This window comes from Neovison vison, chromosome 2, assembly GCF_020171115.1.
Source record: "Neovison vison isolate M4711 chromosome 2, ASM_NN_V1, whole genome shotgun sequence".
In the NCBI taxonomy this organism is placed as follows: domain Eukaryota; kingdom Metazoa; phylum Chordata; class Mammalia; order Carnivora; family Mustelidae; genus Neogale; species Neogale vison.
In genome coordinates, this window is record NC_058092.1 from 59,503,543 (window position 1) to 59,531,328 (window position 27,786).

The window sequence follows — 27,786 nt, forward strand, 5'->3', positions numbered from 1 at the left end:
TTCAGAGACATCACTTGGTAGCTTGAAGTTTGTATAATGAGGATATTTGCACCACGGAAATGGGCAAATGCTCCAAATTAAGGGTTGATTTTTGTTGTTGTTGCTGTTGATGGTTACACTTAAGAAAATAACAATGAAAAACATCAATGGAAATTAAACCTAAAAGTATATTGTATGTAGGCCTTATATAAGTAGAACAAAAAATAGAATTGTCTCTCAGGATCTAAAAATGTTATTTGTGGGGCACCTGAGTGGCTCAGCGGGTTACGCCTCTGCCTTCAGCTCAGGTCATGATCTTGGGGTCCTGGGATGGAGCCCCATGTCAGAGTCTCTGCTCAGCAGCTTCCCCCCATCTCTCTGCCTGCCTCTCTGCCTACTTGTGATCTATCTCTCTCTGTGTCAAATAAATAAATAAAATCTTTTTTAAAAATGTTATTTCTTTCAGCAAAGAGGTTACTTTCATCTTATTCATTATCATAAATAAAAATAGCAACAGGCATTCATATCAGAATAATACTCATAGTTGGGATACAACTCCGCTTGTCAAATCATGACTGAACTGCAGCCATAGTTGGCTATAGATACATGATTTTGGCAAAAATCAATGAAAGGATTCTTTCAGAGGAAATTGGCTGTATGGAATTTACTATAAAGTGCATAGCACATTTTATTATTATTTGTAAATTTTGTGATACATAGTCTTTGTTTCAGTTACATTTCTACCAATGCACCACTGAATATATAACAGCAAAGCCATAAAATTTTTATTAAGTAAGACTGAATAGAAATATGAGGAAGTTTTTGCAAGGTATAAAATTCAATCTATGTTATAATTATAAATATGTAAAATAAATACATAAAGATAAGAAGGTTTATGTGAAAATAAAAGGAGCTTTGTGAGGAGGATAGATGATATACAATTAATTTACAGTACAAGGGGGTAAATATGAAAAATAATAATGCATAACAAAAGCCTGCTATGTCTTAGAAGAATACTTAGAATTTTTTATGTTAATCTTATGGAATACTTTGGAAAGGAAGGGTAGACTACAATTCTATGGATACCTGTAGAAGGTTCTTCTCTTATATCACAGTAAACATGTTTTGCTTTTTTATTTTATATTATTTTTAATATATTTTTTTATTTTTTATTAACATATAATGTATTATTAGCCCCAGGGGTATAGGTCTGTGAATTATCAGGTTTACACACTTCACAGCACTCACCATAGCACATACCTTCCCCAGTGTCTTGCTTTTTCTTTTTAACTGCTGCATCTAGAACTATAAAATACAATGTGTATATTGCTTTTCCCTTTATCTAATAGTAGAATATTATACTGACTTATTTTTTCATCATTAATTTTCATTTTCTCTAAATTTTAGTACACATATCTTAGGATTTCAACTCATCCTTCCAGTCAGAAGAAATTCTCTGAGAGAAGCAGTTTTCTAACATCAAAATCAACATTGAAGTGGCGGGGGGGGGGTGGGAGGTTGGGATACCAGGTGGTGGGTATTATAGAGGGCACGGCTTGCATGGAGCACTGGGTGTGGTGAAAAAATAATGAATAATGTTTTTCTGAAAATAAAAAAATTGGAAAAAAAAATCAACATTAAAAAAAAAAAAACAAAAACAAAAGATGCTTTGGGCAGCCAAACCATGACCGAGACTATTTTTAAAAGGTAAGCCTGCTTTTTCCCAGGAATATATGAGAAAATCTTCCTGCAAATTTCAGGCACAACCAGGTTGCTTCCCAAATTGGCCATTTGCACTCCGGGGCTAGAACTCAGAGTGCACAGAATTGCTGAGTAATTCAATTGCGGGCAGAATCGATGCCAGTGCGAACACTGCCCTGGTCAGAGGTTGGCCCTTAGGCTGCAACTTAAATCAATTTTGGGTAAGCTAAGTTTGATTACATTTTCGGTGATGAAGCTTTCAAAAGCAATTTTTGAGCTGCCTATTCTCAGGGCTCTTCAGTTCTGTCCCGAATCTCTATTCCTGGTTAGAAAAGCATCTATTTGAGAGACTATGGACTCTGAAAAACAGTCTGAGGGGTTTGAAGTGGCGGGGGGGTGGGAGGTTGGGGTACCAGGTGGTGGGTATTATAGAGGGCACAGCTTGCATGGAGCACTGGGTGTGGTGAAAAAATAATGAATACTGTTTTTCTGAAAATAAATAAATTGGGAAAAAAAAAAAAAAGCATCTATTTATCTGTTTTGGTGATGATTAAGTCCCAGAATTGAGGAAAAATGAGAGAAAGAGAAAGAAAAAAAAAAAAAGAAAAAAGAAAAAAGGAGGGCATGATCCAGAAAGCATGTGAATCTATAACTAATATGTAACAATGTCTTTTATCTTTTAAAAATATAGGAGAAAAAGGAGGAGGAGGAGGGGAAGGAGGGAAAGGGGAGAAGAATGGGAGGAAAGGATCAGGGAATATGCTAATAAAGGAAAAAAGTAAATAGAAGATGATGATGATGATGATGTGTGGCAGTCTAAGAATATTTTGGCATGTGAGACCCATTCTTTCAGGTGCTGCCGGCAGGAGGGATGTTCAAGATATACAGGTGATTCTGGAGTATGAAGCAAAATGGGTGTAAGCAAGGATGTCAAATATGGACTCCAACAGCCATATGCCAGCTTGAGAGAAATAAACACTTTCCATTTATCTTTTTCCAACAGAGTCAAGACTGCAGAGTTGTGCATTCAAAGCTTATGTGAGTCTTCCTAAAAGTGTGTCTGCCTAGTTAAATAGTTTGATTATAGATATTATCTACATTTGGGTAAGCGTATTATTATTATAAGATAAACTATAGTGCTCCAAAGAAATTATTATCTTTTGAGAATATATGAATTCTCCTACAGGTACGGCCACGAATTCTTAAAACGTGAACTATAATCTTGTCAGTTTTAGAAAAACATGTTGCTAAATCCTATCTTAGGAAGTATTTTAGAAAACTTGTGACTCCTTTTAAGTGGACTGAGTGGTGACTCTAATGGTTTTTTTCTTTTTTTGACAAGAATTATGATCTGCCTCACTAATTAGGCTGTTCCACATATGCACTAATTGGATTGATTTTAAAAAATCAAAGAAAGGAAACTGAAGAGCATGCAACTATCTAATACCACATTTTAGAGCTGGGTTACTCGAATTATTTCTTTACTTTAAAATCACTGAAAGAGAAAGCTGGTTTAAAAAAAAAAAGGATAAACTTGGAAAAAAATCCAACTTACTAAAAACCTCTGGCCATGCCATAGGTGAAATAACATTTTCATGCAAGCAAGTCCTGCTTGACTTATTCAAATCTTACTTAAGTATATACTGGGCAGATATTTAATTTGTGTCTCTGGAGAGAAATCACAATTGGATTATATTTATAAAGAAGGAAATCCAGTCTATGCTGAATAGACACATTCAAGAGGACATGCCATTTCGATTTCTTCCCCAGCAGTTTTATTGCTACTAAAACAGAATTTACAGTGCTTTAGATAAAGTGTGGCCCATTGAAATATCATTGCTTTCACAATTAATTCTTCCTCTTTTTTCCTTTATTTGGAACATCAAAACCGAAAAAAAATTCAATTTCACTTTACTTTTTCTTTTGGTGATGTGCTCTATTAATTATGTTTCATGTTGCCTGAGGAGAAATGGGGAGTTTAATAATAATGGCACTCAGGACTTCATAATAATCATTTTCTTCACTTTTATCTCTGAATCTTATATGAGAGGTCACACTTAGATTTTTCAGAAAAAGAAATCATGGCACCAAAGTGGAAGTGGGGGGAGTGGCTTGGACTGCTACCTTGTCATGTGCTCACACTATAGGATCATGCTTCAAATCCAGTCACTGCTACGGGGAAAATAATGCATGCTGGCTAAGTATTCTCTAAGAGACTTACTTAGAAATCACTGGGAGGGGAATAGCTCACAGGACCTCCAATATGCTTTGTCAGGGAAAAGATTGGGAAAGGCACTGCTGAAGGTAGAGACTGGTAATATCTTTTCTTCAAGCTGGAAATGTTGGCATGTTTTCATTTTTACAAAATCTTAATAGCCTCCGCTCCCATATATACAAGGTCACATTTTGGCCTAATTTGTTATAAGGGTTAGAGTTTTGTGAAATAGCAAGCAAGAAGATCTATTCTAGTGCCTTTTCATAGGTTATTGGCCGACAGAATTGAAACTGTGAACATAAAGGAAATTTCCCCGGAGAGTAAAATTCTTTGTAGAGATGACAAAATGATTAGGCCAGCAGAGCTATTGAGCTAAACTTTATGGAAACTCACCACAGAGCAAAATACATTAAAATACTTCTTTCCATGTCAATAAAAAATAATTTCAGGTTCAATGACAAAAATGTACGGAAGGGGAAAATATTGGCAGCCTTTCTACTTTGTTAAGAAGTAAGTGTAACTATTTTTAATAACAACTAATACATAAATACCATTTCTTTTAAACGCACATAGATTTTTTTTTTTAGAATCTTAAAGTATGATAGCTGAAAGAGAATTTGAGTATATTTTATCTCTTCATTTTATAGATGAGGAAACTGAGGCCAGAGAGTGAAGTGGTTTACTTAAGGACTTCTCCAAGTAAAGGCAAGAACCTAAATTGCCTGTCTCTTAGGTTATGATCCCTAATAAAATTTTACGGTTAATTTTGAAACTCCTTTTGATTTCTCAGTATCTTTTTGGTACATAATTCCCAAAACCTGCTACATTTCAATGCTGATCAATGACAACAGCAAATGCCAAAGCTGCGTTCTCCCCTTGGCATTTACTGACCCTTTGTCAACCATGGGGATATATGCATAGCTTCAGTAGCTTGAGGATGCAGCTGTCAAATTGCCTCTTAACCTGAGAGAAACACATCAGTAGAGTAATTAATCTTGTACAACCCTCTCTATCAACCTGACCACATTTTTTTTCTTTTCATCATTACAAGTGAATGTTTATGTGCATGGCTGATTTAATTAATGATTCTAATAAAAGAGACAGTATCGTAGCGATATACATAAGTACATGAGTAAATGAATTAAAGAACCAGAGCTGTCCTCGAATACCCAGTGAGATAAAGTTATACAGTTACTGGGGTTACAGAGACTAAGCTTCACTGGTTATCCTTCAGTGTTCGGATCATCCATACCAGGAAAGAAAGAAAAGGAAACTGACGTTTAATGAGGTACCATATTAGCTATTTTACATACCCTGCATCATTTGATCTTCACCAGAACCAGATAAAACTAAGTTATTTCCCCTATCTTATAGATGGGACAACTGAAGTTTAAGATTGGGATTGCGAGAATAACGTGCGACATCCCAAATAGGGAACTATGGCTTTGGCTCAGATCCATTTGCTTTCAAAGCATTCGGTAGTTGGCATGTGTAGCAGAAAGAGCATTGGAACAAGAGTAGGAATTGTAGGGTTGTCTGCTCTGACAATATACAACTTTGAGCTCCCTCACCTATAAAGTGAAAGAACTGGTCTAGACCGAAAGTTTTCAAACCGAATCTCAGGCAACTCTGTGGCTTTTTGATGGGCCTCAGGGTCACTGTGCAGTGTGATATGGAGGAAAAAGACAGGATTTTCCACATTCCAATGTGATATGGAGGAAAAAGGGCCTCTGGGTCACTGTGCAGTGTCATATGGAGGAAAAAGACAGGTTTTTCCACATTTACCTCCAAATCAACAATGAACTCCAGTTTTATCTTTGTTCTATACCAAGGGCTTGCATCAGGTTTTATTTGGGGAAAGAAAGGAATCCATTGCTTTAAAAAGTTGGTGAAAAACAAAGTAGGCAAAGCGGAGACTACTCTAGGTTTAAAGTTCTGCCATTTGACATGGCTGACTAAGGCACTGTTAGCATCTGTGTTTGGCTCTTACTAGTGGGGACTTGGTGAACTGGAGCTCCACAGGTCCAACCTATTGGGTACCGTCTCTCATGGAAGGCACCGAATGCCTATTTTGTGTCTAGCTTCTTGAGAACACACAAGGCTTCTAGGAATAAGCTCAGGGAGGAAAAGATCTTCTTGCTTCCCTCATACAGCCTTTCAGCAAATTTGTATACTTCCATTATGTGTGTGACGATTATGTATGTGTGTATTTCAGTTTAGCCGAGTGCCATTCAGTGTGTTGATGTAGCTTTGATATCAAAGTCCAGCTACAACTGCAAACCTAATTTTTGTCAAATATTTATTTCCAGAACATCCAGGGAAGGCTTTCCATTAACATCTTAAAGCTGTGAGGATAAAGCTAGTTGGCTCACGTAGCACACTGTCTTCAATAATCACCAAGTCTAAATTTATTGCTGCCTCTTTCAACCAAAATGAAATTCCTATCTCTTTTAAGCTCCAGGAGGGGAGATCAATTTCAATCTAAAATATGAATCATTCAAATTTGTGGTACCACCTTTCACATGGAATCAGGGTTCATTATAATACACAAAAGTAACAGAGAGCCCATACAGTTGCTTACTGGCATGTGGGGACATTTGAAGCAAGCAGAGAGCTGAAATATTACTTGCAAGGGCACAGCTGGCTCCATATTCAACAAATCAGTCAAAAAATAACGTTTGCCTGCCTCAGTCGGATCTAAACAAGGAAAAACTGTTATGCCAGCCACATTCTTACTTTCTTCAATAGCCTCTTCCATTTTCCTTTTGGATACCAGCTATTGACTTTTTTTTTTTTATCTCAAAAAGAAGGTGTCCATCAAATTAAACAGACTGGGAAGAAATATCCTCTAACATGAAAGGAGATTTTCCAGAAACTTAAATAGCATTGATTGTATAAAACATTTGAAATTGGAACTTCATTATTGTCTCCACAGGGTTGCTAAGGCAGGGAAAAGACAAAGTTTGGGTGAGTCCTTTGAATATTGTATGTGTAATATTTCTAAGGCAAATGCTTTATTATTTGAATAAATGCATGTGTGTGAACATACACACACACACACAAACACACACACACACACACCCAAGAAAAGAAGTCCTTATCAAAACCTTAGGACCTATATTCTAGCAATAGATTTGACTCCCCACTTTTGGAAACACAAGAAAGAGGAATTTGGCACCCACACAATGGAGCAGTATTATTGTTATCTATGTAAGTCTGTATGCAAGGACTCTATTAATATTAAAACTTGACTTGTCCCAAATATTTTCACACATTAGGTTTCAAGAGAAAGGTGTATTAAACCAAAGCTATGTGATTTTTAAGCACTTTGTTTATATGGCTAAGATTTTTTCCTTCCTAACTAGTTCTCTTTCCTTATTTCGCTTTAGATTGCGTCTTATATGAACATCTTTTTTTTTTTTTTTGAGAAGGTGAGAAACAAAGCATATACAACATAGTTTACCTATAGAAATAACTTCTATTGGTTACTGAATTACAATCAAATAATGATGCAAATTTGATGAATTGGACCCGTAGATGGCAGGATGAGATCATTCGGTTCACACTCTTTAAGGGGAAGACTTAAAGGAATCATCTCTTTCAGTTGCTCATGTTCAGGAAATGAGAAACACAACTGAAAAATAATATAAAATCCCCCAAAATTCTGAATCCCCAATTTTTTTTTTACTTAATAAGGAATTTTGCTATGAATAGTTGGCATGCTGTCATCTATTATTAATTTTGTTAAAGCACTTCTTCCCTGAGGCTGGTCTCTACTGATCTGCAGATATTTTTCTCTCTCTATCTTTTACACACACACACACACACACATTTTCAATGCAGGCTATATTTCAGAAATTTCTGGACAGATAACCTACAAGGGGAGGGATTCATTGTATACTAGGTTTCCCATAGTTTTCCTAACATAAATTTTGCTTTCACCTAACTTGAGAAATTATATATTCCTTACCTAAAGTAATTCTACTGATGAAGTTACTAACATCTCTGCTTAGAATTAGAGTTCTCTTGGGGCGCCTGGGTGGTTCAGTGGGTTAAAGCCTCTGCTTTTGGCTCGGGTTATGATCCCAGGGTCCTGGGATTGAGCCCCACATCGAGTCCCACACTGGGCTCTCTGCTCAGCAGGAAACCTGTTTCCTCCTCTCTCTCTGCCTGCCTCTCTGCCCGCTTGTGATCTCTGTCAAATAAAAAAATAAAATCTTAAAAAAAAAAAAAAGAACTAGAATCCTCTTACTATTATAGTCTAAAGCCTACAGGCTATGGAAGGCAATGGGGTTTAAGGTGACCTCATTTTAAATTAGTCCCTTCTTGTTTCTCTGGAACTGAAGAAAAATGCAAGAAAAGAGGCTCACAAACTGAGAATGAAGGAGGCTTGCAGAAGAACAAGAAGCATGGGAAGGATGATTCACCAAAAACTGATGTACTGCTTCTTTGCCATTGCTGGTCAGGGAGGTGTTGAGATACACATGGCCACCAGACCTATTAATCATAAAGCAAGCCCAATTCAGACCAGCCGCTAAAGTGCCAAGGCAGATCATCAGCCTGTGTTCTTCCTTTCAGTGGTTAGTTTTCAGACTTTTCTGATCTGCTGTAGCACAGGACACTGCTGAACATCCCTCTTGAAGGAGTATCCTCCTGTGGCTACCATGACACTGATCTTCCTCTGGCATCTCTCCACACTGAATCCATGAGCTTCTTACAGGATGGTTAAACTCAACTGCTCATTCCTCAATGCTGATTTTACTTGGATGTTGGTCCTTCCTCAGCTTTTTGCTATACATGACTGAAATGACCACCTTTATTCTGATAATTTCCAAATTATATCTCCATTCTGGACTTTACATCCAGCTACCTACTGAACATTGCCTCTAGTTGAGGCACTTTTCTTCTTTCAACCTCTAAAATTAAAGTCACTTTCTTCTTTCAATCTTTCCCTACTCCCCAAATCTGAAAATGCTAATCCTCTTCTCATGTTCTATCTTGATTATTCTTACCCTATTAAATGTTAGGGATTACCTGGACTCCTACAGTTCCCTTCTTATTCTCTCCACATTTGGTCATTAACTCTCTTAATTTCTCTCTACTCCCTCACCTCTGCCCCTCTTTTTGTGGAATTATTTTCTTTTAAATGTAATACTTGGGTTTAGCCCTCACATTACCTAAGAATGTCTTTCAGAAAGGAAATCTGCTTATGTCCTTCCTTTATTGAAAATCCTTCAGTGGCTCTCCAAAACCAGAAGGATAAAGTCCGAGCTCATTTGCAGCCCTTCCTGTACAAATTCTACATATTTCTAATTCCACTGAGAGATGATGTCCAGTCCTCCCTCAATACTCTCTTCTCCCACTTTTTACTCTTATCCTATAAAGATACTACCATGTCTTCAAATGTATCGGATTGTTTCACACTGCCATGTCTTTAGAATGGCTGGTTCATATTAGAATATTCCCACTCCCAGCCCTGTAACCATTTTACACCCAGACTCAATCCTACCATATCCTTTGTTCATGGGACATCTCTGCAGTTCTCCCTCACTCACTAACACTGAGTTGACCATTATCTCATTTGTGCCACTGTGGTCATGATTGTTCTTGAATGAACTCTGCAAACGTCTGTCTTTGAAAATGATACAATGGTGGCGAAAACTAATTCTGAGTTGCATCTTAGTTATAATTCTCAAAGTGATATTACCTAACCTGGATGACAGTCCTTTCATGGCCCTCAAGACCAGATTCAGAGCCTTTTCTCTGCCCTGGTATGCTACCATTCCTGAACTGCATTACAGATGTCTTTCTTATTCCTCTCCTCTCATTCATCTGAGGGAACTCTCTAAGGATCGGTTTCCAGATCCTTAATTCTTTTCTTTTCTGTGTGTATACACACACACACACACACACACACATACATATATATGTATGTATATACATACACATGTGTATATGCATATATATACACACATATATACATATATATGAACATTGTAGGCAATATATATATTATATAATATATATATAATGAATGAAGGTTGTTGCTATTGAATAAATTATTTAATCCTGAAAATTAAACAATTGTTTTAGTTTTGCCTTTACTTTTTGAATCTCCTAGATGTCTGAACTTCTATGCAGCAAACATCATATTTAATCTAGAATCAGTGCCACAAAGACTGGTCCCTGCACTGACTAAGGATGAGGTTAAGTTACAAGCTAGAGTTGGGACATTATTTCAGATTTGCATGCCTTCTCCCTGGCTTGCCAGGGACAGTTTACTATCTAAATCCTAGTAAAGTGTTGGGCACTGGGTCAACAAATAAAGTTAGCCATCTATATATTGCTTTGTGAACTGAGTGCTCTTAGGGGATATAATATAATTACAATGGATAACATTTATTGTTTACTTTGTTCCAGGCTGATGATAAATGCTTTACGTGCATCATCCCATTTAATTTTTATCCTATAGATGGGAGCTGGTAGTGCCCTCATCTTATCAATGAATTAACCAAGGCTTTGCAGCATTTGCTTACTCAAAGTCACACATAACTGATATGTAGTAAAAATGAGATTCAAACCCAGGCCTGCTTGACTCATTTTATGTGAAACACACACACACACACACACACACACACACACACCCAATAATGTTTTTTTTTTTTTTTTTTTTTTTTTTTTTTTTTTTTTTAATGGTCGTAGTTATAGCAAAGCTCTAAATTATTGCTTCTTGCCTTCTGTCTTCTTGGTGCTCTAGGAAATGTAGGTTCTTACAAACCAGGAGTAGACTGCCTCAGTCCAAGATTAATCCTAAGTAGTTATGGCTAGGGAGCTGATTCTGAGTGGCTAAAGCTTTGTTGGAAAGCTATTCTCAATCAGTTTGAGTGTTTGCTATGTATAAACACTATACTAGGCAATGCACATTTCTGATAACCCTGTCTTTGAGTGTGTGAACTATCAGGGATACAAACCATGAAAACATAGACATTTTCTTATTCATGGCATGTTCCAAATATCACCATGTACACAAGTGACAGAATTTTTGGAGTCTCTTTCTTTTCTCTTGGATAAGAAAATGGACAAGCTAGCTTTACATAGTCCCTTAACTATAGGAAGAGCTGATCTTCAGCAATAGATTTTTTTTTTAAGATTTTATTTATTTATTTGACAGAGAGAGATCACAGTAGGCAGAGAGGCAGGCAGAGAGAGGGGAAGGGAAGCAGGCCCCTGCCGAGCAGAAAGCCCGATGCGGGACTCGATCCCAGGACCCCGAGATCATGACCCGAGCTGAAGGCAGCGGCTCAACCCACTGAGCCACCCAGGCAGATTTTTAACAGCTGCTCATAGTCCAATACTAGGTCAGCATACAGCTGGCTTCATCTTGGATCAGTTTAGAAGTTGAAGACTCTTCCATTCATAGACATTGTGAAGTAAAAGCTCTTCTCAAGTGACAGTGTAATTTCCAGCTAGCATCATGTGGACTTCAAGAAAACTGTCTTTCCCCATAATATAGTTTGTAGATTCACAATGCCTATGTTGGATAACTATACCATCCAAAGAGAAAAGTCTCCAAAGGCAAAGGAAACAAAAGTGAAAATGAACTTTTGGGATTTCCACAGGATCAAAACTTCTGCACAGCAAAGTAAACAGTCAAAACAAAGAGGCAACCCACAGAATGGGAGAAGATATTCACAAATGACACTACAGATAAAGGGCTGACATCCAAGATCTATAAACAACTCCTCAAACTCAACACACACAAAACAGATAATCATGTCAAAAAATGGGCAGAAGGCATGAACAGACAGTTCTCCAAAGAAGACATACAAACAGACTCCTGAAAAAATGTTCATCATCATTAGCCATTAGAGAGATTCAAATCAAAACCACATTGAGATACCACCTTACACCAGTTAGAACGGCCAAAACTAACAAGACAGTAAACAACAAGTGTTGGAGAGGATGTGGAGAAGGGGGAACCCTCTTATACTGTTGTTGGGAATGCAAGTTGGTGCAGCCACTTTGGAAAACAGTGTGGAGATTCCTCAAAAAATTAAAAACAGAGCTACCCTATGACCCTGCGATTGCACTACTGGGTATTTACCACAAAGATATAGATGTAGTGAAAGGGAAGGCCATCTGTACCCCAATGTTCATAGCAGCAATGGCGACAGTCACCAAACTGTGGAAAGAGCAAAAATGCTCTTCAACGGATGAATAGATAAAGAAGATATGGTTCATATATACAATGGAGTATTATGCCTCCATAATGAATACCCAACTTTTGTATCAACATGGACAGGACTGGAGGAGATTATGCTGAGTGAGATAAGTGAAATAAGAGTCAACTATAATATGGTTTCACTTATTTGTAGAGCATAAGGAATAATAAGGAGAACATTGAGAGTTGGAGAGAAGTGAGTTGGGGGAAATTGGAGGGGAAGATGAACCACGAGAGACTGTGGACTCTGAGAAACAAACTGAGGGTTTTGGAGGGAAGGGGATTGGGAGGTTGGGTAAGCCTGGTGGTGGGTATTACGGAGGGCACGTATTGCATGGAGCACTGGGTGTGCTGCATAAACAATGAATCTTGGAAGACTGAAAAAATAATAAATTTTTTTAAATGCCATAAAAATGTGTGTTTAAATGTCCCTGAGTCTCATTTTTGTTTAAGTTTTCAGTCAAACATTGAGCCCATTCATCTTTCATATCCTTAAATTTGGTATCTGGTGTATATTGTTTACATCTAAACATTTGTTTTAGAAAAGCTTTATATGTTGAAGAATAACACCCTAAATTATTAAAGAGAAGTTGATAAAAAAAACACAAGAAGGAAAAATATGTTTATATACAGGTTTAGCTTTGGAAGAGTACGTTTCAAATGATGCAATTTATCTTACACTCTGTTGATGCTTTCATGTTCATAGCAAGAGACAGGGAAATGTAAGAGTTAAAACCTTGGGCTCTGGAGAAAGACAGTAAGGGATTCAGGGTTTTGCTTTCTAATTTATTAACCATTTGACTTTGGCCAAACTTTTAATCTCTCTTCATCTTAGTCTCCATCTGTAAGAAGGAAATTATAGAATTTACCTCTTTGGATCACATGAGAATTAAATGAACAAATTCATATAGAGAGATTAGAATGGTATCTGGTCTACCTTAAACTCACAATAAGTGTTACTTGTAATCTTCCTGCTATTGTCTTGCATATTTAGAGATTACAAATACACGTTTTACATCTAAAACCCAGTTCATTCATTCATTTATTCTTTAGCCATTTAATCATTTATTCAATGCTTAGCAAATTCATTTACTCCCCAGAGATGTATTGATTACCTATTAGATAGCAAGCACCATGCTTGGTGATATGAGAAATAACATAATGAATCAGGTATTGATCCTATATTCTTAACAAACATAATTTGGTGGAGAGAGATGAAAAGCATATAAAAATAATTACTGTACAAAATAGAAATAGTGCAGTAAGAGCTTCAGATGAGGTCACACAAGAGTTCTGAATGTATAGATGCTTCTTCAGATTTCCAGGGCTATACTCAAAATTACAGAAAAGATTTGCATATTATGTCTTTGTTGACAAATCAATCAAATTGTGCTAGTAGTTCATAGTATTGTTACATCTAGGAACCAACCGGGAAAGGGAGATGATCAGAGTCCATTCTAAAGACACCATGCTTAGAAGCCCTTTCAGCAGTGAGTTATTTCCAAATGGTTGCATTAAAGTTGCCAGAGCACCACAAACACTTAAGTGACATTTGTTCCTAATTTGTCACATTCATTAATGTTTCAGTTTCAAAAATCAGAATGTGATTTAGAAATTCAAATACCAAAAAGTTAATGTGTTATTAAGTCTTAAATTTTTCTTTACTTTGCCTGTTTAATTCATTTATTCTTTCAGGCTCTTGAATATTTAAATCATTTAAAATATTAATGGTACATCAAAGAAGTATCAATATTTACATTAAATGGGAATTCACACTGCTCTGTAATATTTTTAATCATTTATATTATTCATAATTACATGAAAAATCATCCTCATGGAAGGAACTTAAGCAAGTTTATTATACTATAGCTATTGCATAGCAAGCAGTGTTTTTCAGAGTATGGGTATTAAGAAATATTAAGTAATATTAAGCTAGAATAATAAGTGATATGTTGTTTTTAATATGTATATAAAGCAAATCCTTTTCAAATGATTATTTTCTACTAACAACTAATATATTTTAACTAATAAAAGAGGTACTTAAACTGTGGTAATTCAAAGTTCATAAATCATAGTTTTTACAGTATATTTTTAAGTAGCGGAAGTATTAAATATCCCATCCTCACTTCTGCAAGATGGAAGTGATCATGTCTATGATGAATTCGACAATATCCACATTTTTCAGAGACAGCTTATTATCACAGGATGATAACATAAATATATGTCAGCTTACTATAAAAATATTAACTACAAAAGATAAGAATGATTCAGATAATTCTGTGGAACTGAAAAGATAGTATATTTTGTCTAATCTTTGAATGTTTTAAGAAATACTCCACTTGAAAATTGGGAATATCTAATGGTTCTGAAAATGTGTTGTTTATTCAGCTCTTGAAAAGCACTAAAAGTAATTGTAGGAGAAAAACATCAGCTTAGGTTTCTCTCCATTCAAGCAATCTCATGTTTGTTCTTCCTTTTTCATTTCTAGTCCTTAGAAATGGACTAGGAACCAAGATATACTAGAATATTTATTTAAGCAAAACCTTAAGTTGTATTTCAAATACAATTTTGAGTAAAAGCATTACCTGTATGGATAAAATACTCTGTCCATGACCATTTACTTACTCTTTCACTTTATATATGGCATGTGAAATTTTCACTATTCCAAGATGAATGTTTAAACAAAACCAACCAAAAGTAAATTCAACTGAAATTAACCTATGCTTAAGGACACTGTAATATATTTTTAAAAACAAAACAAAACAAAACAAAAACAAACAGAAGCCCACCAAACCATCTTCAGTCAGAAGACATTTTTCAGTGGGTCCTATCATTTTGGTCATTTTCCCCTTTTCTCAGCTCCAAATCACTTTTCTAAACATATGTGGACTTCAAGAGGAATTCAAAAAATTCTCAAACACCCATACTATTTAGGGGCCAAGTTTCCTCTGTGTAAGGGATGTGTCACATCAGGCTGAGTTCTAAAATGAACATACACCATTATCACGTTTTATTTCTGCTGATGGATTTGAACCAAGGGCCCCCCCCACCGGGAGCATTTTGGCAACACTGTATTACTTACGGTTGAGAGGCAGGCTCGCATTGGTTGTGCCCAGCTTGTTGGCAGCCACACAAGTATAGTTGCCGAAGTGCTCCTGTGTCACATTGGTAACAGTGAGAATGGATCTTGTGCTAAAGTTTTGAATAATGATTCCTTGTTGGCCATTGAAAAGCCTAGAAGACAAAATAAACTCTAGGTAAATATGCATTGTGAATACCATTTTTAGTTTTATCTTTATTGGGGTTGTCATGGCAACTCAGACAGTTTTGTCCACACTCGTGTTAGCATATAATGTGATCATGGTGCAATTATATTTTCCTTACATTAATAGATATCAGGGAGGAGAAGCTGGTTGACAACTGTAGATTGTTCCTAAGGGAGGATTTGTGCTCTACGACAAACTAAATTTCGATTTCCACATGTCCTATTCATACATTGATTTGCATTTTAGAAAACTAAACACATCACAGCAACGGCATCTCATCTGTTAATGTCGAGAAAGAGTAAAGCAAATGAAATATAATGATTTTACTAAAAATGCAAACTGACGGTTTCTAAAAAAGTTGGCTAGGACACATCTAAGCCATCTCAGATGATATCAGATGACTCCCATGAAAGTTAACCGACAACTGTGATAAGATGGTTCTGAGTCTAGGGTCAACACCACTTTGCTGCTGCTATGTACGAACCAGACAGATGACTTGCTTTTAAACCTAGAAAAAAAGCAGCAGTCTAGCATTGAGAAGAGCATTTCAAGTTGACTCTCATCTTGGCCACATATTAGGGATGTGGCTGGGAAAGTCTTCTAACCTTTCTGGGCCTCAGTATAAGATTCTATTTTCCCCAATTCCACCCTGACTACCCAAAAATCTTTCTCCAGGCTTACCAGCAGAGGTCTCACTCTCCAAGAGGCTGGCAGAGCACCACTGTTCTCAAGGCTTGCCAAGCCCACTCTGGTTTCCTCTTTTCCTGATCTGCATCCAATGGTCATCAGCCCCGTGTATCTCTGCCAGCTGGATCCTTCCCTCCTCACTCAGTTCTGATCTGTGCTTATGTTTCCTACTCTAATGCTCCTTAAATGACTCTTTTCCTTTCTCTCTGTGCATGTTTCTCTCAAAATTGTTGTGAGATTTCTAAAACCAAAGTCACGTTCTTGCACATTCTACTACTCTGTAGCAGTTTCCAGGCACACAGGTCTTTTCAACCCAAATAAATTGTACTGGTTTAAATTTCTCAAAAGGTAGGGCCATATGGACATACTTTGTTTTATATTTGAGTCCCGCAAAGCACTTAATACTAAAAAAAAAAAAAAAAAAGTTTGGGGTGCCTAGGTGGCTCAGTTGGTTAAGCATCTGCCTTCAGCTCTGGTTGTGATCTCCAGGTCCTGGGATTGAGACCCAGGTCATGTTGGGCTCCCTGTTCAGTGAAGAGTCTGCTTCTCCCTCTCCCTCTGCCTCTCCCCTGCTCTCTTTCTCTCTCTCTCACAAATAAAATCTTAAAAAAAACAAAAAGGCAAAAAGTTCATAGATCAACAGTATTGGGTGACATTCCCACAACACAGGGACCAGTAAGCCCCTCAAGAAATTCTCTTTCTAAATATGAATTCTGAAATAATGAGGATGCCAACCAGACGATAACATCTCCCTAACTAATCCCAAAGTTTACAATGAAAAGATGTGCTGATCTCAATATGGGCTATGTAAATTCATAGCCCAAATGGCATGGTATTTTTCCTTAATATGTTCAGGTTTTAGTACTAAATATTTCTTTAATCATGAAGATGCTAATAAATGAGCATCTCTCATTCTCCTGAGAGTTTAGGTTGAACTCCTTTGCATTGCATTATGTGACTTGCATCTGAATTTAGATAAAATATACTGTAGCTACACACAGATTAAAATAAGCAGCCATGCTTGATTACCCTGGGAATTACTTATATTTCATGGAATAGCTGAATTTGACTTATCCAAAACTCAAACTTTAATCAGATTAATAAAACTCTGAGTTAAATAAACATTGAAAAACCTTAACTCGAGCAATAAACCTAATGATCTGCAACTCTGACACAAGAAAATAGGGCATAAAATATCAAGGATATGGCAGTTTTTAACTCTCCTATCTTATATTGCAAACCTATCAACATTTATGCCAAAAATGTCATCATGATTATTGTATATTTTCCTGCATCACATTAATAACTTTATTTTTAACCAATTACTATATGCTATGTATAAAAATTCACAGCTTCATTGTCCAGAGAGCTTTGGCATTATGGCCCAAATCTATCTGCCCATGTCTATGCTAGGGACACATTCTCCAGAGGACTCAGCAACTCCCTGGACTACTAAATCCTCATTGTGCCCCACTTACCAAAACTAAGATTCAATTTGCTGCTAAAGAACTAAGAAGAAATTAGTCAGGGTCTTCATTTGGCTAGACCCTGGGGAGAAAATCTCAAGGGTGTTGAGTCAGTAACTTGATGGGATTGTTTGCTTATGTTCCTTTAGGCTGTCTTTCTAGCTGGCTTCTAATTCTCTGCCTTCAGTGTGTCGGAGGGCAAAGCCCCAGATGTTGAAAAATCATGTAGCATGTCCATACTCTGTATGTGTAGACCCATTCTTGGTCTCTGGCCAGCGCTGCTGTGTGCATCCTCACCGAGAGGCACATCATTAGCAATTCCTGCTGCTCTCCTCAGCCTGGTAGGTGATGGTGGCCTATAAATAGGAAAAGTTACCTTCCCCAGGGGGATGTACTTCCCTCTAGAGGAAGCTACCTTTCTGAGATTACTGGAGAAGTCCAAAATGTCCTTTCTGCTAGAGTTTGGAGTTTTAGAAATGCCAACTCCTCAAATACACTCTAAGAACATATTTTTATCCAGTAGATGGCTAAAATAGACCTTCCAAAGTTGATCTTGAGGCAGAAAGACTTCTGAGATGGTATATATCTCAGGAGGTATATTTCTGTGATTTTCCTGCAGGAATCCTGAGAGCACATGGAGTGAGGAGTTTTCTCAGCCAATCAAATCAATTCTGAAAATTGCCATTGCTACAAAGATGAGTCCTATGCTTAGGTGATTAGGGACTTGGCTGGGTAACACAGGTCTTTGAAAATCTTTGGAGGCCCCTCAGGAGATCAAAGCTGAAGAGAAGAATCAATCAAACAGGTGTTTACAACTAAGTTTATGTCAGTCACAATGGGGACCTTGTTAAGATGAATACTTCTACCTGTAGTTACCAGATATAGAAATTTGAACCACACTTATAAGTCCCATCATGTCTGTCTTTAATGTAATTTCAATCTTTGACTAAAAACAAATAAAAAAGTGCTCTTTAGTTGATATTTTTCTTTATCAAACAGTTTTATTCCAAAATGGTTGGATATAGTTATATTTTCTGTAAAAAGAATAATTTTTATCAACTTTTATCATATTTGACAAATTAAATTGTTATTCTGTGTTAAAGAAAATTCTTTTAGCTTTCAAACATGCCTATTAACAGAAGGACCCTTGCCCCACTGTATTTCTCATATCTATCCCAGACTTATTTGAAACCAGACTTCCTTAAATCAGTGATGTGAAATTTTAAAGTGACAACCCAAGCAATAGTTTACAGTACACCTTGCAATAAAACCAGAGAACTAAATCCAGAATACTGCCTTATTTGGAGTTCTCTCCTTTCTCTAAATACTTAAGTTTTTCAAGTTCTAGGAGAATTGTTCTTGTATTGACTCAGATTACAGAATAAGAGACATTTTCATATAGTCTTTTCCCCCAAAGAGAGGAAAACAATTCTATTGGATTAAAGGTTAAATACAGTACTCCTTCCTCAGAAGTAGATCAGCAGCATTTGGCGCTTGCTTAGAAATTTCTGAGCATTTTTATTTTTTGCATTTACCTTTTAATGGATCCTATGGCTATGAGATCCTTCCATTCCTGTGGATCTTGCTGTCCTAAACCCTCTACACCTATGGTAGTTTGTTCCATACTGCTTGGATCAGAATGTTTGTGTCCTCCCTAAATTCATATGCTGAAAGCTTAAGCCCCAAAGATGATGGCGATAGTGGCTGGGACCTCTGGAAGATGTTTAAAAATCATGAAAGTGAAACCATGATGAATGGGATTAGTGCCTTATAAGAGGTTCCAGAGACCTCCCATAGCCTCTTCTGTCTTATAAAGATGCAGTAAGATGTCTGTGACCTAGAAGAGGACCCTCTCCAGACCATGCTTGCACCCTGATCTTGGACTTCTAGCTTCCAGAAGTATGAGATAACTGTTGTTTATAAGCCACCTAATCCATGGTATTTTGTTATAGCAACCTGGATGGACAAAGACACATACTCAAGACCATTGCCCTCACTCTTCTTCCTTCTGCCTTTTATTAATGCTTCATAAATCTGTGAACTGCAGGCTATCTGTCCCGCCAGCAGATGATGAGGTAACTCATATATAACACAGCCTGACCAAATAACTAGTTCTGAATTAGAAGAGGCCCTTATATTTTCAAGTGTCAGTTAGAAAGGAGTACCACATAGAAAGCATAATAACTAAGGATATTTATATATCGGACTCATAAAATGTTCATGAAATTTACAATCATAGCATCTCTCAGGTAGTAACTAGGATAGACAGAAGAGTCCACTGAAATATCCAACAGCAAAACTGACCACGAAGCCACCGGCACTGATTGTTAAGACTGCAAAGTTAAATGGATCAGCCCTACCAGACCTCATTCATTTTATATATAAATTGAGCCTCATGACACATTTTTGGACTACCATTTACTATCTGCCTTTCCAGGTCAGGAGTAACAATAAATATTCTAGAAAAACAAATTTCAGGTGCAAATAGTCACTGAAATACTTCATTGTGAATACAGGAAATATATATAAGTGTATCAGACAACAACATTTAAAATATTAAAGCAAATTGAAACAGGAGTGGGAGATGTTCTCAAGTGATAATAGATCTTTTATCAGACTAGAATACAAGAAAATATGATAATAATATGTGATGTTATAAGAAAATATGACAATAATGTATCATGTTATATAACGGGATAAGATTATTATGATCTTATTAATTGATCTTTGGCTGGTAATATAGCAGACATGGAAGACAGTAGGGGACAGAAGGTAGTTCTTGAGTCATAAGAATTATATGTACAAAGAAAAGGAATATTACTTCCAACAATGGATTGCAGCCTTCTGACTTCTAAGAAGTGGTATGAATTAAGGATACAACTCAAGAAGAAGAGCTTCAGAAAAAGTCATGGTTGATAGTAAAAATGTCACAGGTGATATGGTCTTAATGGAAATGAAGTTTTATTTGGTCATCAAATGATGATTAAATACCTCCCATGCTGAAGGTACTGAGTTAAGAAGCAAAGGGTGGGGGGGAGACAAGTAAGACATAGTTCTATGTAAGGACCTTGGCTACACTTAAAAATGTGAAGATGAAAATTATTAAATTAAAAAATTTAAAAACAAAACAAAAATGTGACGATGACACTGAGATGGTATATTGGTCCTTGCACAACACATCTCAATGCCTCTCTCAATGACAGAATACTAGCTTACATATATTTTGGCTCTGAATCATGGCCCTATTTCTACTCCTTTTAATGTAAGCAGGAATGCCTTATGTATGTGGAAAATGTTAGCTGTTCTCAACATATTTATTATTGAAGTAATCTAACATGAAAGAATTCCAATGTTGTACAAAAAAATTTTGGTGTGAATAGTATGGGAAACTGACATTTAGAAAACATTTTAGCATTTTCAAATGTATGTCAACTGATCTTCATAGCAGCCCTAGGAGGTAAGCTTTACTAGTCCCATTTTACAGATGAAAAGAAAAAAGAAGTTTAGAAAGATTAAGTTAATTTATCTTCTATCATTTGGTAAGGGGTAGAACCAACATTCAAACCCAGATCTTCTGACTCTTGGTATTGTCCCATTTGAAAACCAGTAGCAACTGGTATTCAAATCATTAAGTAGAAACCAGGATATTGTGTTTGAGTTTGGAAAGACATGGCAGAAATCATGAGTGATTTAAGGAAATTGAGTCAAGACAGGGAATAGAACAAGGGGAGCCAAATCACCAAGTAATATGTGGTATCTGTACTAGGAAAGCCAGATCCAACCCATGGGGTGAATCCAATGGGACAGGAAAAAAAAAAAAAATTAAGGTTAGTTCAGCTCTCTTTTTGCAGATTCCCTAGACCAGAGGTTTCTTAACTACCTGTGTGAGGCTTAGCTGTGCCCATCAGTCTCTTGTAGCAGTTATCTTTTGCTCCCAGTGGAGTCACCCTTTCAGGCTACTTACATTCCCAAGATGAAAGATATGAAATGGTCCAAGACTCTTTCTTCCTCAAACTACCTGCCACACAAAAAATACCTTCAGCATTGATTATTGCTTTTTCTTCTCCTAGGGTCAATAAATATTTGGGTTGTAGTAAATCTCTCTCCATAGTGTATATGTGCAATACAGTCAAGGATGACAGAAAACAAAACAAAATAAAACAACCTAGATGAGTGGCAAGAATGCAGTAATTTTTTTAAAAGATATTATTTATTTATTTGACAAACAGAGATCACAAGTAGGCAGAGAGGCAGGCAGAGAGAGAGGAAGGAAAGCAGGCCCCTGCTGAGCAGAGAGCCAAACCCAGGGCTTGATCCCAAGACCCTGGGATCATGACTTGAGCCAAACGTAGAGGCTTTAACCCACTGAGCCACCCAGGTGCCCCGAGAATACAATAATTTTAAGTAAGTTCAAAATTGTCTCTGAAGTTCAAGTCCTAGTGATGCTATGGAGTTACTGTATCCTTTCTGAGTTGATCAAATCACCAGCAAATTAAAAACTTCTCTTTAGCACACAATTTCAGGTGCAAATTTTCATATATTTGCATGACTTTTGATTACCATCCATATTCCCCATTAGCATGTAGCTCCATTAAGGCAAGCTTCCTAATTTTTGTTATACATTGTATTCTGAGCATGGAGCACAATGTTGGGTACTTAATAGGTGTATGATAAGTAGTTATTGTATGCTCGACTGCATGAATTCTGCTTTTACATTTTTGTCTTGCTTAGTTTTTTCATCTGCGAAATGGAAAAAATGAAGCCAATATCAGAGTGTTGACATAAGAATGGTTTTTAAACGTATACAATGTAATATCTACACACACATACTCCCCACACACACACCCACACACACATCAAATGCAGTAGGCACTAGAAATATGATAGGTGTTATTATTGTTCAATGATAGGGTCTGTTTCTTAGACAGAACAGATACATTTCCTCTCAGATGGCAGCAAAATATTAAATATTGAAAATACAGGAAATTATTTTTAAAGGAGAGATCTGTGACAGTGACTGAAAAGATCATAGCATCATGATTTCAAGATGTGCCAAATTCAGTCTCAATTATATGTCTATTATCAACCTCATCTAGGTTTTCCACAGATGTACAGGGTAGAGAAAAAAAAAATAAAAGTAAAAAGAAGGAGGAATAAGAAGTCTTAGATACCAGAGAGAAATGAAAATTGATGTGAACATGCTGCTATAGCAACCTATTGGTTTACTGTGCTGCTTGGTACTTAAGGCTTGAATACAATATGATATCATTTATTCCTAGGAACAGACCGAAGAATATCATGCATCAATGTCTCAGCCCCAAGGGGTATCTATCTTTAGTTGCACATTTGAATAAATTAATGTATTATAATATATTAGGACATTTTAATGATTTTAGACTTTATTAGGCTATTTAAAATGTATGTCTTGTTTACTTTGTCAATTTTAATGAAATTAATAATTTTAGATTAGAGACCTTTGGGCTGCCTTCCTTGTGACAATTTGGTTCACACGGGGAAGACACTGCCTTTAACTTTACATCAAGTAAACAAAGGCTATAGTACAGGTGTCAATCCTCCCCTGACTGCAGTGAGTCTGGTATCCCTGACAACCTGGCCTATGACTGGATTTTTTCCCCTCTGCTTGAACGGCTTTTCTAATATCAATGTGCCCATGATTTTAATGTCAAATTTCATCCCACAATAAACCAACACAACTATTTTGCAGAGATCACATTCACAAAAAAGAAATCCCGAAAAGTCAGAACTGAGCAACAGAAACCAGCCTCTTTTCTGCAATCACATACTGGGTCTACCACGTCCTGCAATCTAAGGTGATGGATGATTTTGTACTAATATTCTCTTCTCGATGTGAAAATGTGTGAAAATAAGAATGGCTCTGTTTCTTCAGGATTAAAAGGCCACAACTCACTCTTGCAACAGAGTGTATTTGAAACACCACGTTAGATGCCGGGAACACAGTGGCGAACAGGGCAAAACCCTCACTCTCAGGGAGGTTACAGATTAGGAGTGAGACCAGTAAACAAGCTGAACATCATCTAAAAAGTGCACTGATAGAGGTAAGAATGACGGGAGGACATCTGGAGAGACGCCCTTCCAAGTAAAAAGGGGTCTGGGTAGTTTTCTGAGAGAAGGTCACACGTGAATTGAGACTAAAGGACTAGTGGAAGGCAGCCAGCCAAAGGTAGCAGGATGGTTGTGTGTGTATGGAAGGGGCTTATAAGCAAAATGGCCAATATATGAAAAGGCCTTAAAGACAGAGATCATGCCACAGTTTGTAAACTGACTATTTTAGGACAGTTACAACCCTATTGTGGGGTGGTAGGATGGCAAGATAACCAGAGAGGTAAACAGAGGCAGGAACATGAAGGCCTCCCATGCCACACTGTGATGTTAGGACATTCGTGGAGGAACATTCAAGAATGCTTGAAAGGATTTAAGTAAAAAGTGATAAAATCAGATATTTATTTGGGAAATACTGTTATGAATTTTAAGAACACAACCAAAACCTAGCTGTCTATTGGTGGACTGTGTCTGTAGTATCAACACCTCGATTTCAGTATGTTCTAAACCAAACTCGGTGCAATCTCTCCCAAATCCCTTTTCCTCTGTTCCCAGCTTCAGTTAATGACTTCACCATTCACCTTACTACTGAGCTAGAAAACTTAAAAAATTATCTTCAGTGGTCCTTTCTTTGTATCTAATCAATCACTGAAATGTATAAATACTAACTTTTCCCTGTTTTGCTTTAAAAAAAAAGACTCATTCATTTATTTGAGAGATAGAGAGAGAGTGCACGAGGGGGAGGGGCAGAGGGAGAGAGAATCTGAAGTAGACTGAGCACTGAGTGGTCAGAGCCTGACACATAGCTGGATCTCCTGACCCTGAGATCAGGATCTGAGCTGAAACCAAGAGTCGGATGCTTAACCGACTATACCACTCAGGAGCACCCCCTCTCTTGCTTTTTAATTGCACAACTTATACTCTAGTTTAAACCATATTTTGTATCTTTCCCATCCTAAATGGTCTGAGAAACATTTTATGAAGACAAGGAATGGATATTTCTACTACCCTTGAAAAGTCCTTTAGTGGCTTCCCACATCCTATGGAATCAAGTCTAAATGTATTATCCTGGCATTTAAAATGCTCCAAGTCTTGCCCTAACATGCATTTCTAACCCTATCTCCTGTTACACCTGATTTCACATCCTGTACCTCGAGACATAAAAAGAAACCCTCTCACACAATGCTTACATTACTTGACCATGTTCTTTCCTTGCTTATGATTTTTCTTGACTCCTTGCAATGTTTGGAAATACTGTTCATTGATATCAAGCATAAAAGCTACCTTTTCCCTGAAGCGTTTGTTAATGCTCTGATTTGAGTTGAATGGACCCCTGCTGTGCACTTTCAAGGACTTGACTTAGGACTCCCTTAGGGTCTTCTTATGTGGTCCTTATTTCATTTTGGTGATTTTTATGACAAACTATAAGCTGTAAGTCAGGAAATGAAAACAGGACTAGCCTACTTTTAATTTTGTTTGAATGTCCCAGAGTTTTAAATATAATAGTTTGCATGTATATCTTACATGGACATGTGTTTTCCACTTCCCAGTAGTTGAAATACTCTTGCTTATTTCATATGTTTATCATTTACTTCTTCCCTGGCCTGGGATGATAAAGTCATCACAGGGATAATAAAACTGTATGGATAAGACTTAGGTTATAAAAAAAAAAGTGAAATATCAAATAAAATTATAGATAGATAGTGAAATTACATTAGAAACAAAAGTTTCTTCAGTAAAGCAACTTAATTTGTTTTCAATCTTTACCAATTATGTCACAGTTAAATGCCTAATGTATATTTGTTGAATGAACACATAAATTCTCAGGTCAGCAAGGAAAATAATTTTTAACATGGATGGTAATGGGTTATTTCTAGTACCCTTCAAAATCAAAATATGTAACTGCTTAGTCTTACAAGAATGGCCTTGCAGAGGCACCTGGGTGGTTCAGTTGTTAAGGATCTGCCTTCTGCGCAAGCCATGATCCCAGGGTCCTGGGATTGAGCCCCACATGGGCTCCCTGCTCAGTGGGAAGCCTGCTTCTTCCTCTCCCACTTCCCCTTCTTGTGTTCCTGCTCTCATTGTCTCTTTGTCAAATAAATAAATAAAATCTTTTTTAAAAATGGCCTTGCATATGAGAAGATAAAAGAGAGAGAAAAAAGGGGATAGAGGTAGAGAGAAAGAGAGGGAGAGTGAGAATGAGTTAATTTATTTCTAGTCTCTCCTGAATAATCAAAGTTGCATAAAATCTAGAAGAGGGATATTTTGACACAAGACTCAGGATATTGGCAGTTTGTTCTGTTTTTGTTTTTAAAATTCACTTTGATAAGGTATAATATATACAACTCAATGAGTCCGGGGTAAGTACACACCTATGAAACCATAACTACCACGGCCAGAAGTACATCCATTACCTACTGAGGTTATCTTGACATTAGATTTTACTTCCCTTTCTGTACTTCCCTTCAACAAGTCATTTTACTTCTATAAGATATTGTTTGTTTGTTTGTTTGTTTTTCCTCAGGTATAATCTAGTTATATTTGTATGGGGCGCTTGGGTGGCTCAGTCAGTTAAGCATCCGACTCTTAATTTCATCTCAGGTCATGATATCAGGGTGATGATATTGAACCCCATGTTGCACTCTGCACTGAGCACGGGGCCCCTTAAGATTCTTTTTCTCTCCTTTAGCCCCTCCATCTCTCATTCACTCCTGTGCTCTCTCTTTCCCTCTCTCACTCTATAATAAAATTAAATTTTAAAAAATCTGGTTAGAATTGTGTGAGGAATGGGTAAGATAGTATACAGTGAGTTATATGTGTTATAAAATTACAAAGTCAGCAGATAGGGTAAAATCTGCATGTCATTAAAATTTCCCTTAAAATTCCTTATTTTAAAGTAAGATACTTTATAAGAGTCTCTAAAATGGAGGGCAAGTACTCCAAATTGGGTACCAAGTGATCTGTGGGAGTGTGAAAAGAAAATAATAAAATGCTCATTTGTTCTTTAATTATATTTCATCTTTTAAATTTTATCAGTTAAAGGTCATTTAATGCTCGCAAAGTATTAGTTCAAAAGTGCATATGTACAGTTTACAAACAAGTATTCATACACTGATAGTTTTTCCTAAGTTTTAAATTTTACTCAGAAATATATATTTCAAAAATGTTGTGGACCACTGCTTTACATCAATGATCTCCCTACCAAATAGGTACCATTACAAGAGAATGATGCCATCCTCACAAAATGATACAAAACCCATGTTTTTGCAATACCTACTTGAACGTTAATCCATTAAAATTTATTTTATGTTTTGGTCTTAATCCTAAATAAATATACTCTTCTCAAACCCTAAATTAACTTCATTTCATGTCATCAAAGATAATACTTGTTTAATGTACTTTTCCTATTCTGAAAGTTCCCTTCACTAGATATAAGGAGTCTATTTCTTTCTATTATCAAGAGAAAAAAGTTTAAATGTTTGACTTTCTATTAATTAAACCCCAAATTCTGATTTTCCCAATACTAAAATGCAAGTGGAGCAAAATTAAGTCTGTGAGCACTGTCCCTTACCAGGTATGCTAAGAGCCTATGTGTTAAAAGAAAATAATTTAAAAATAACCATTTTATACCAAAGGATAATATTTTAATAATAAGTATAAAACTTTAATCATTCTCATGGTGCTTATCTAAACAGTGTAATAAACTAAAGGCCAAAATGACTAACATTTCTAATTTTAAAAAAAAGTTTCTTTTTTTTGCTTTTTTTAATTGTCATCCGTGCCATCCATGAGGGGGATAGCTGTAGAAGCTTATCTTTGAAGATAGTATCTGATGATTCTTAACTCTTGATATTCATGTTCCCATTTTCCCCTTCTACTTTGAATAGGGTCACCCTGTATAAGCAGTAAGATATTACAGGAATGACAGAGCATAACTTCTGGGACTAGGTCATAAATAGTGTCTACCTTGCTCTCTCTTGGATTAGTAGTTCTGGGAAAAGTTAAGAAGGCAATCAAGCAGTCCCATGAAGAGACAATTAAGTGAGGCCTTCTGCCTATACCAAGAACTAACTTGCCAGAAATGTAAGTGAGTTACCTTAGAAGCAGACCCTTTAGTCCTAGTCAAGCCTTTCGATGACCAGCACCAGATAACACTTGACTGCAACCTGA

The 27,786-nt window shown here is 36.6% G+C and overlaps 1 protein-coding gene across 1 annotated transcript in view; it reads right to left on the minus strand.

The window, feature by feature from the left end:
* The window catches only part of NEGR1 (neuronal growth regulator 1), an 855,541-nt gene that overhangs the window by 162,078 nt on the left and 665,677 nt on the right, over positions 1-27,786 (minus strand). The window contains exon 6 of the mRNA XM_044238470.1: positions 15,199-15,350. Within this exon, the coding sequence (XP_044094405.1) occupies positions 15,199-15,350 (152 nt within the window). The remainder of the gene's footprint in view (positions 1-15,198; positions 15,351-27,786) is intronic.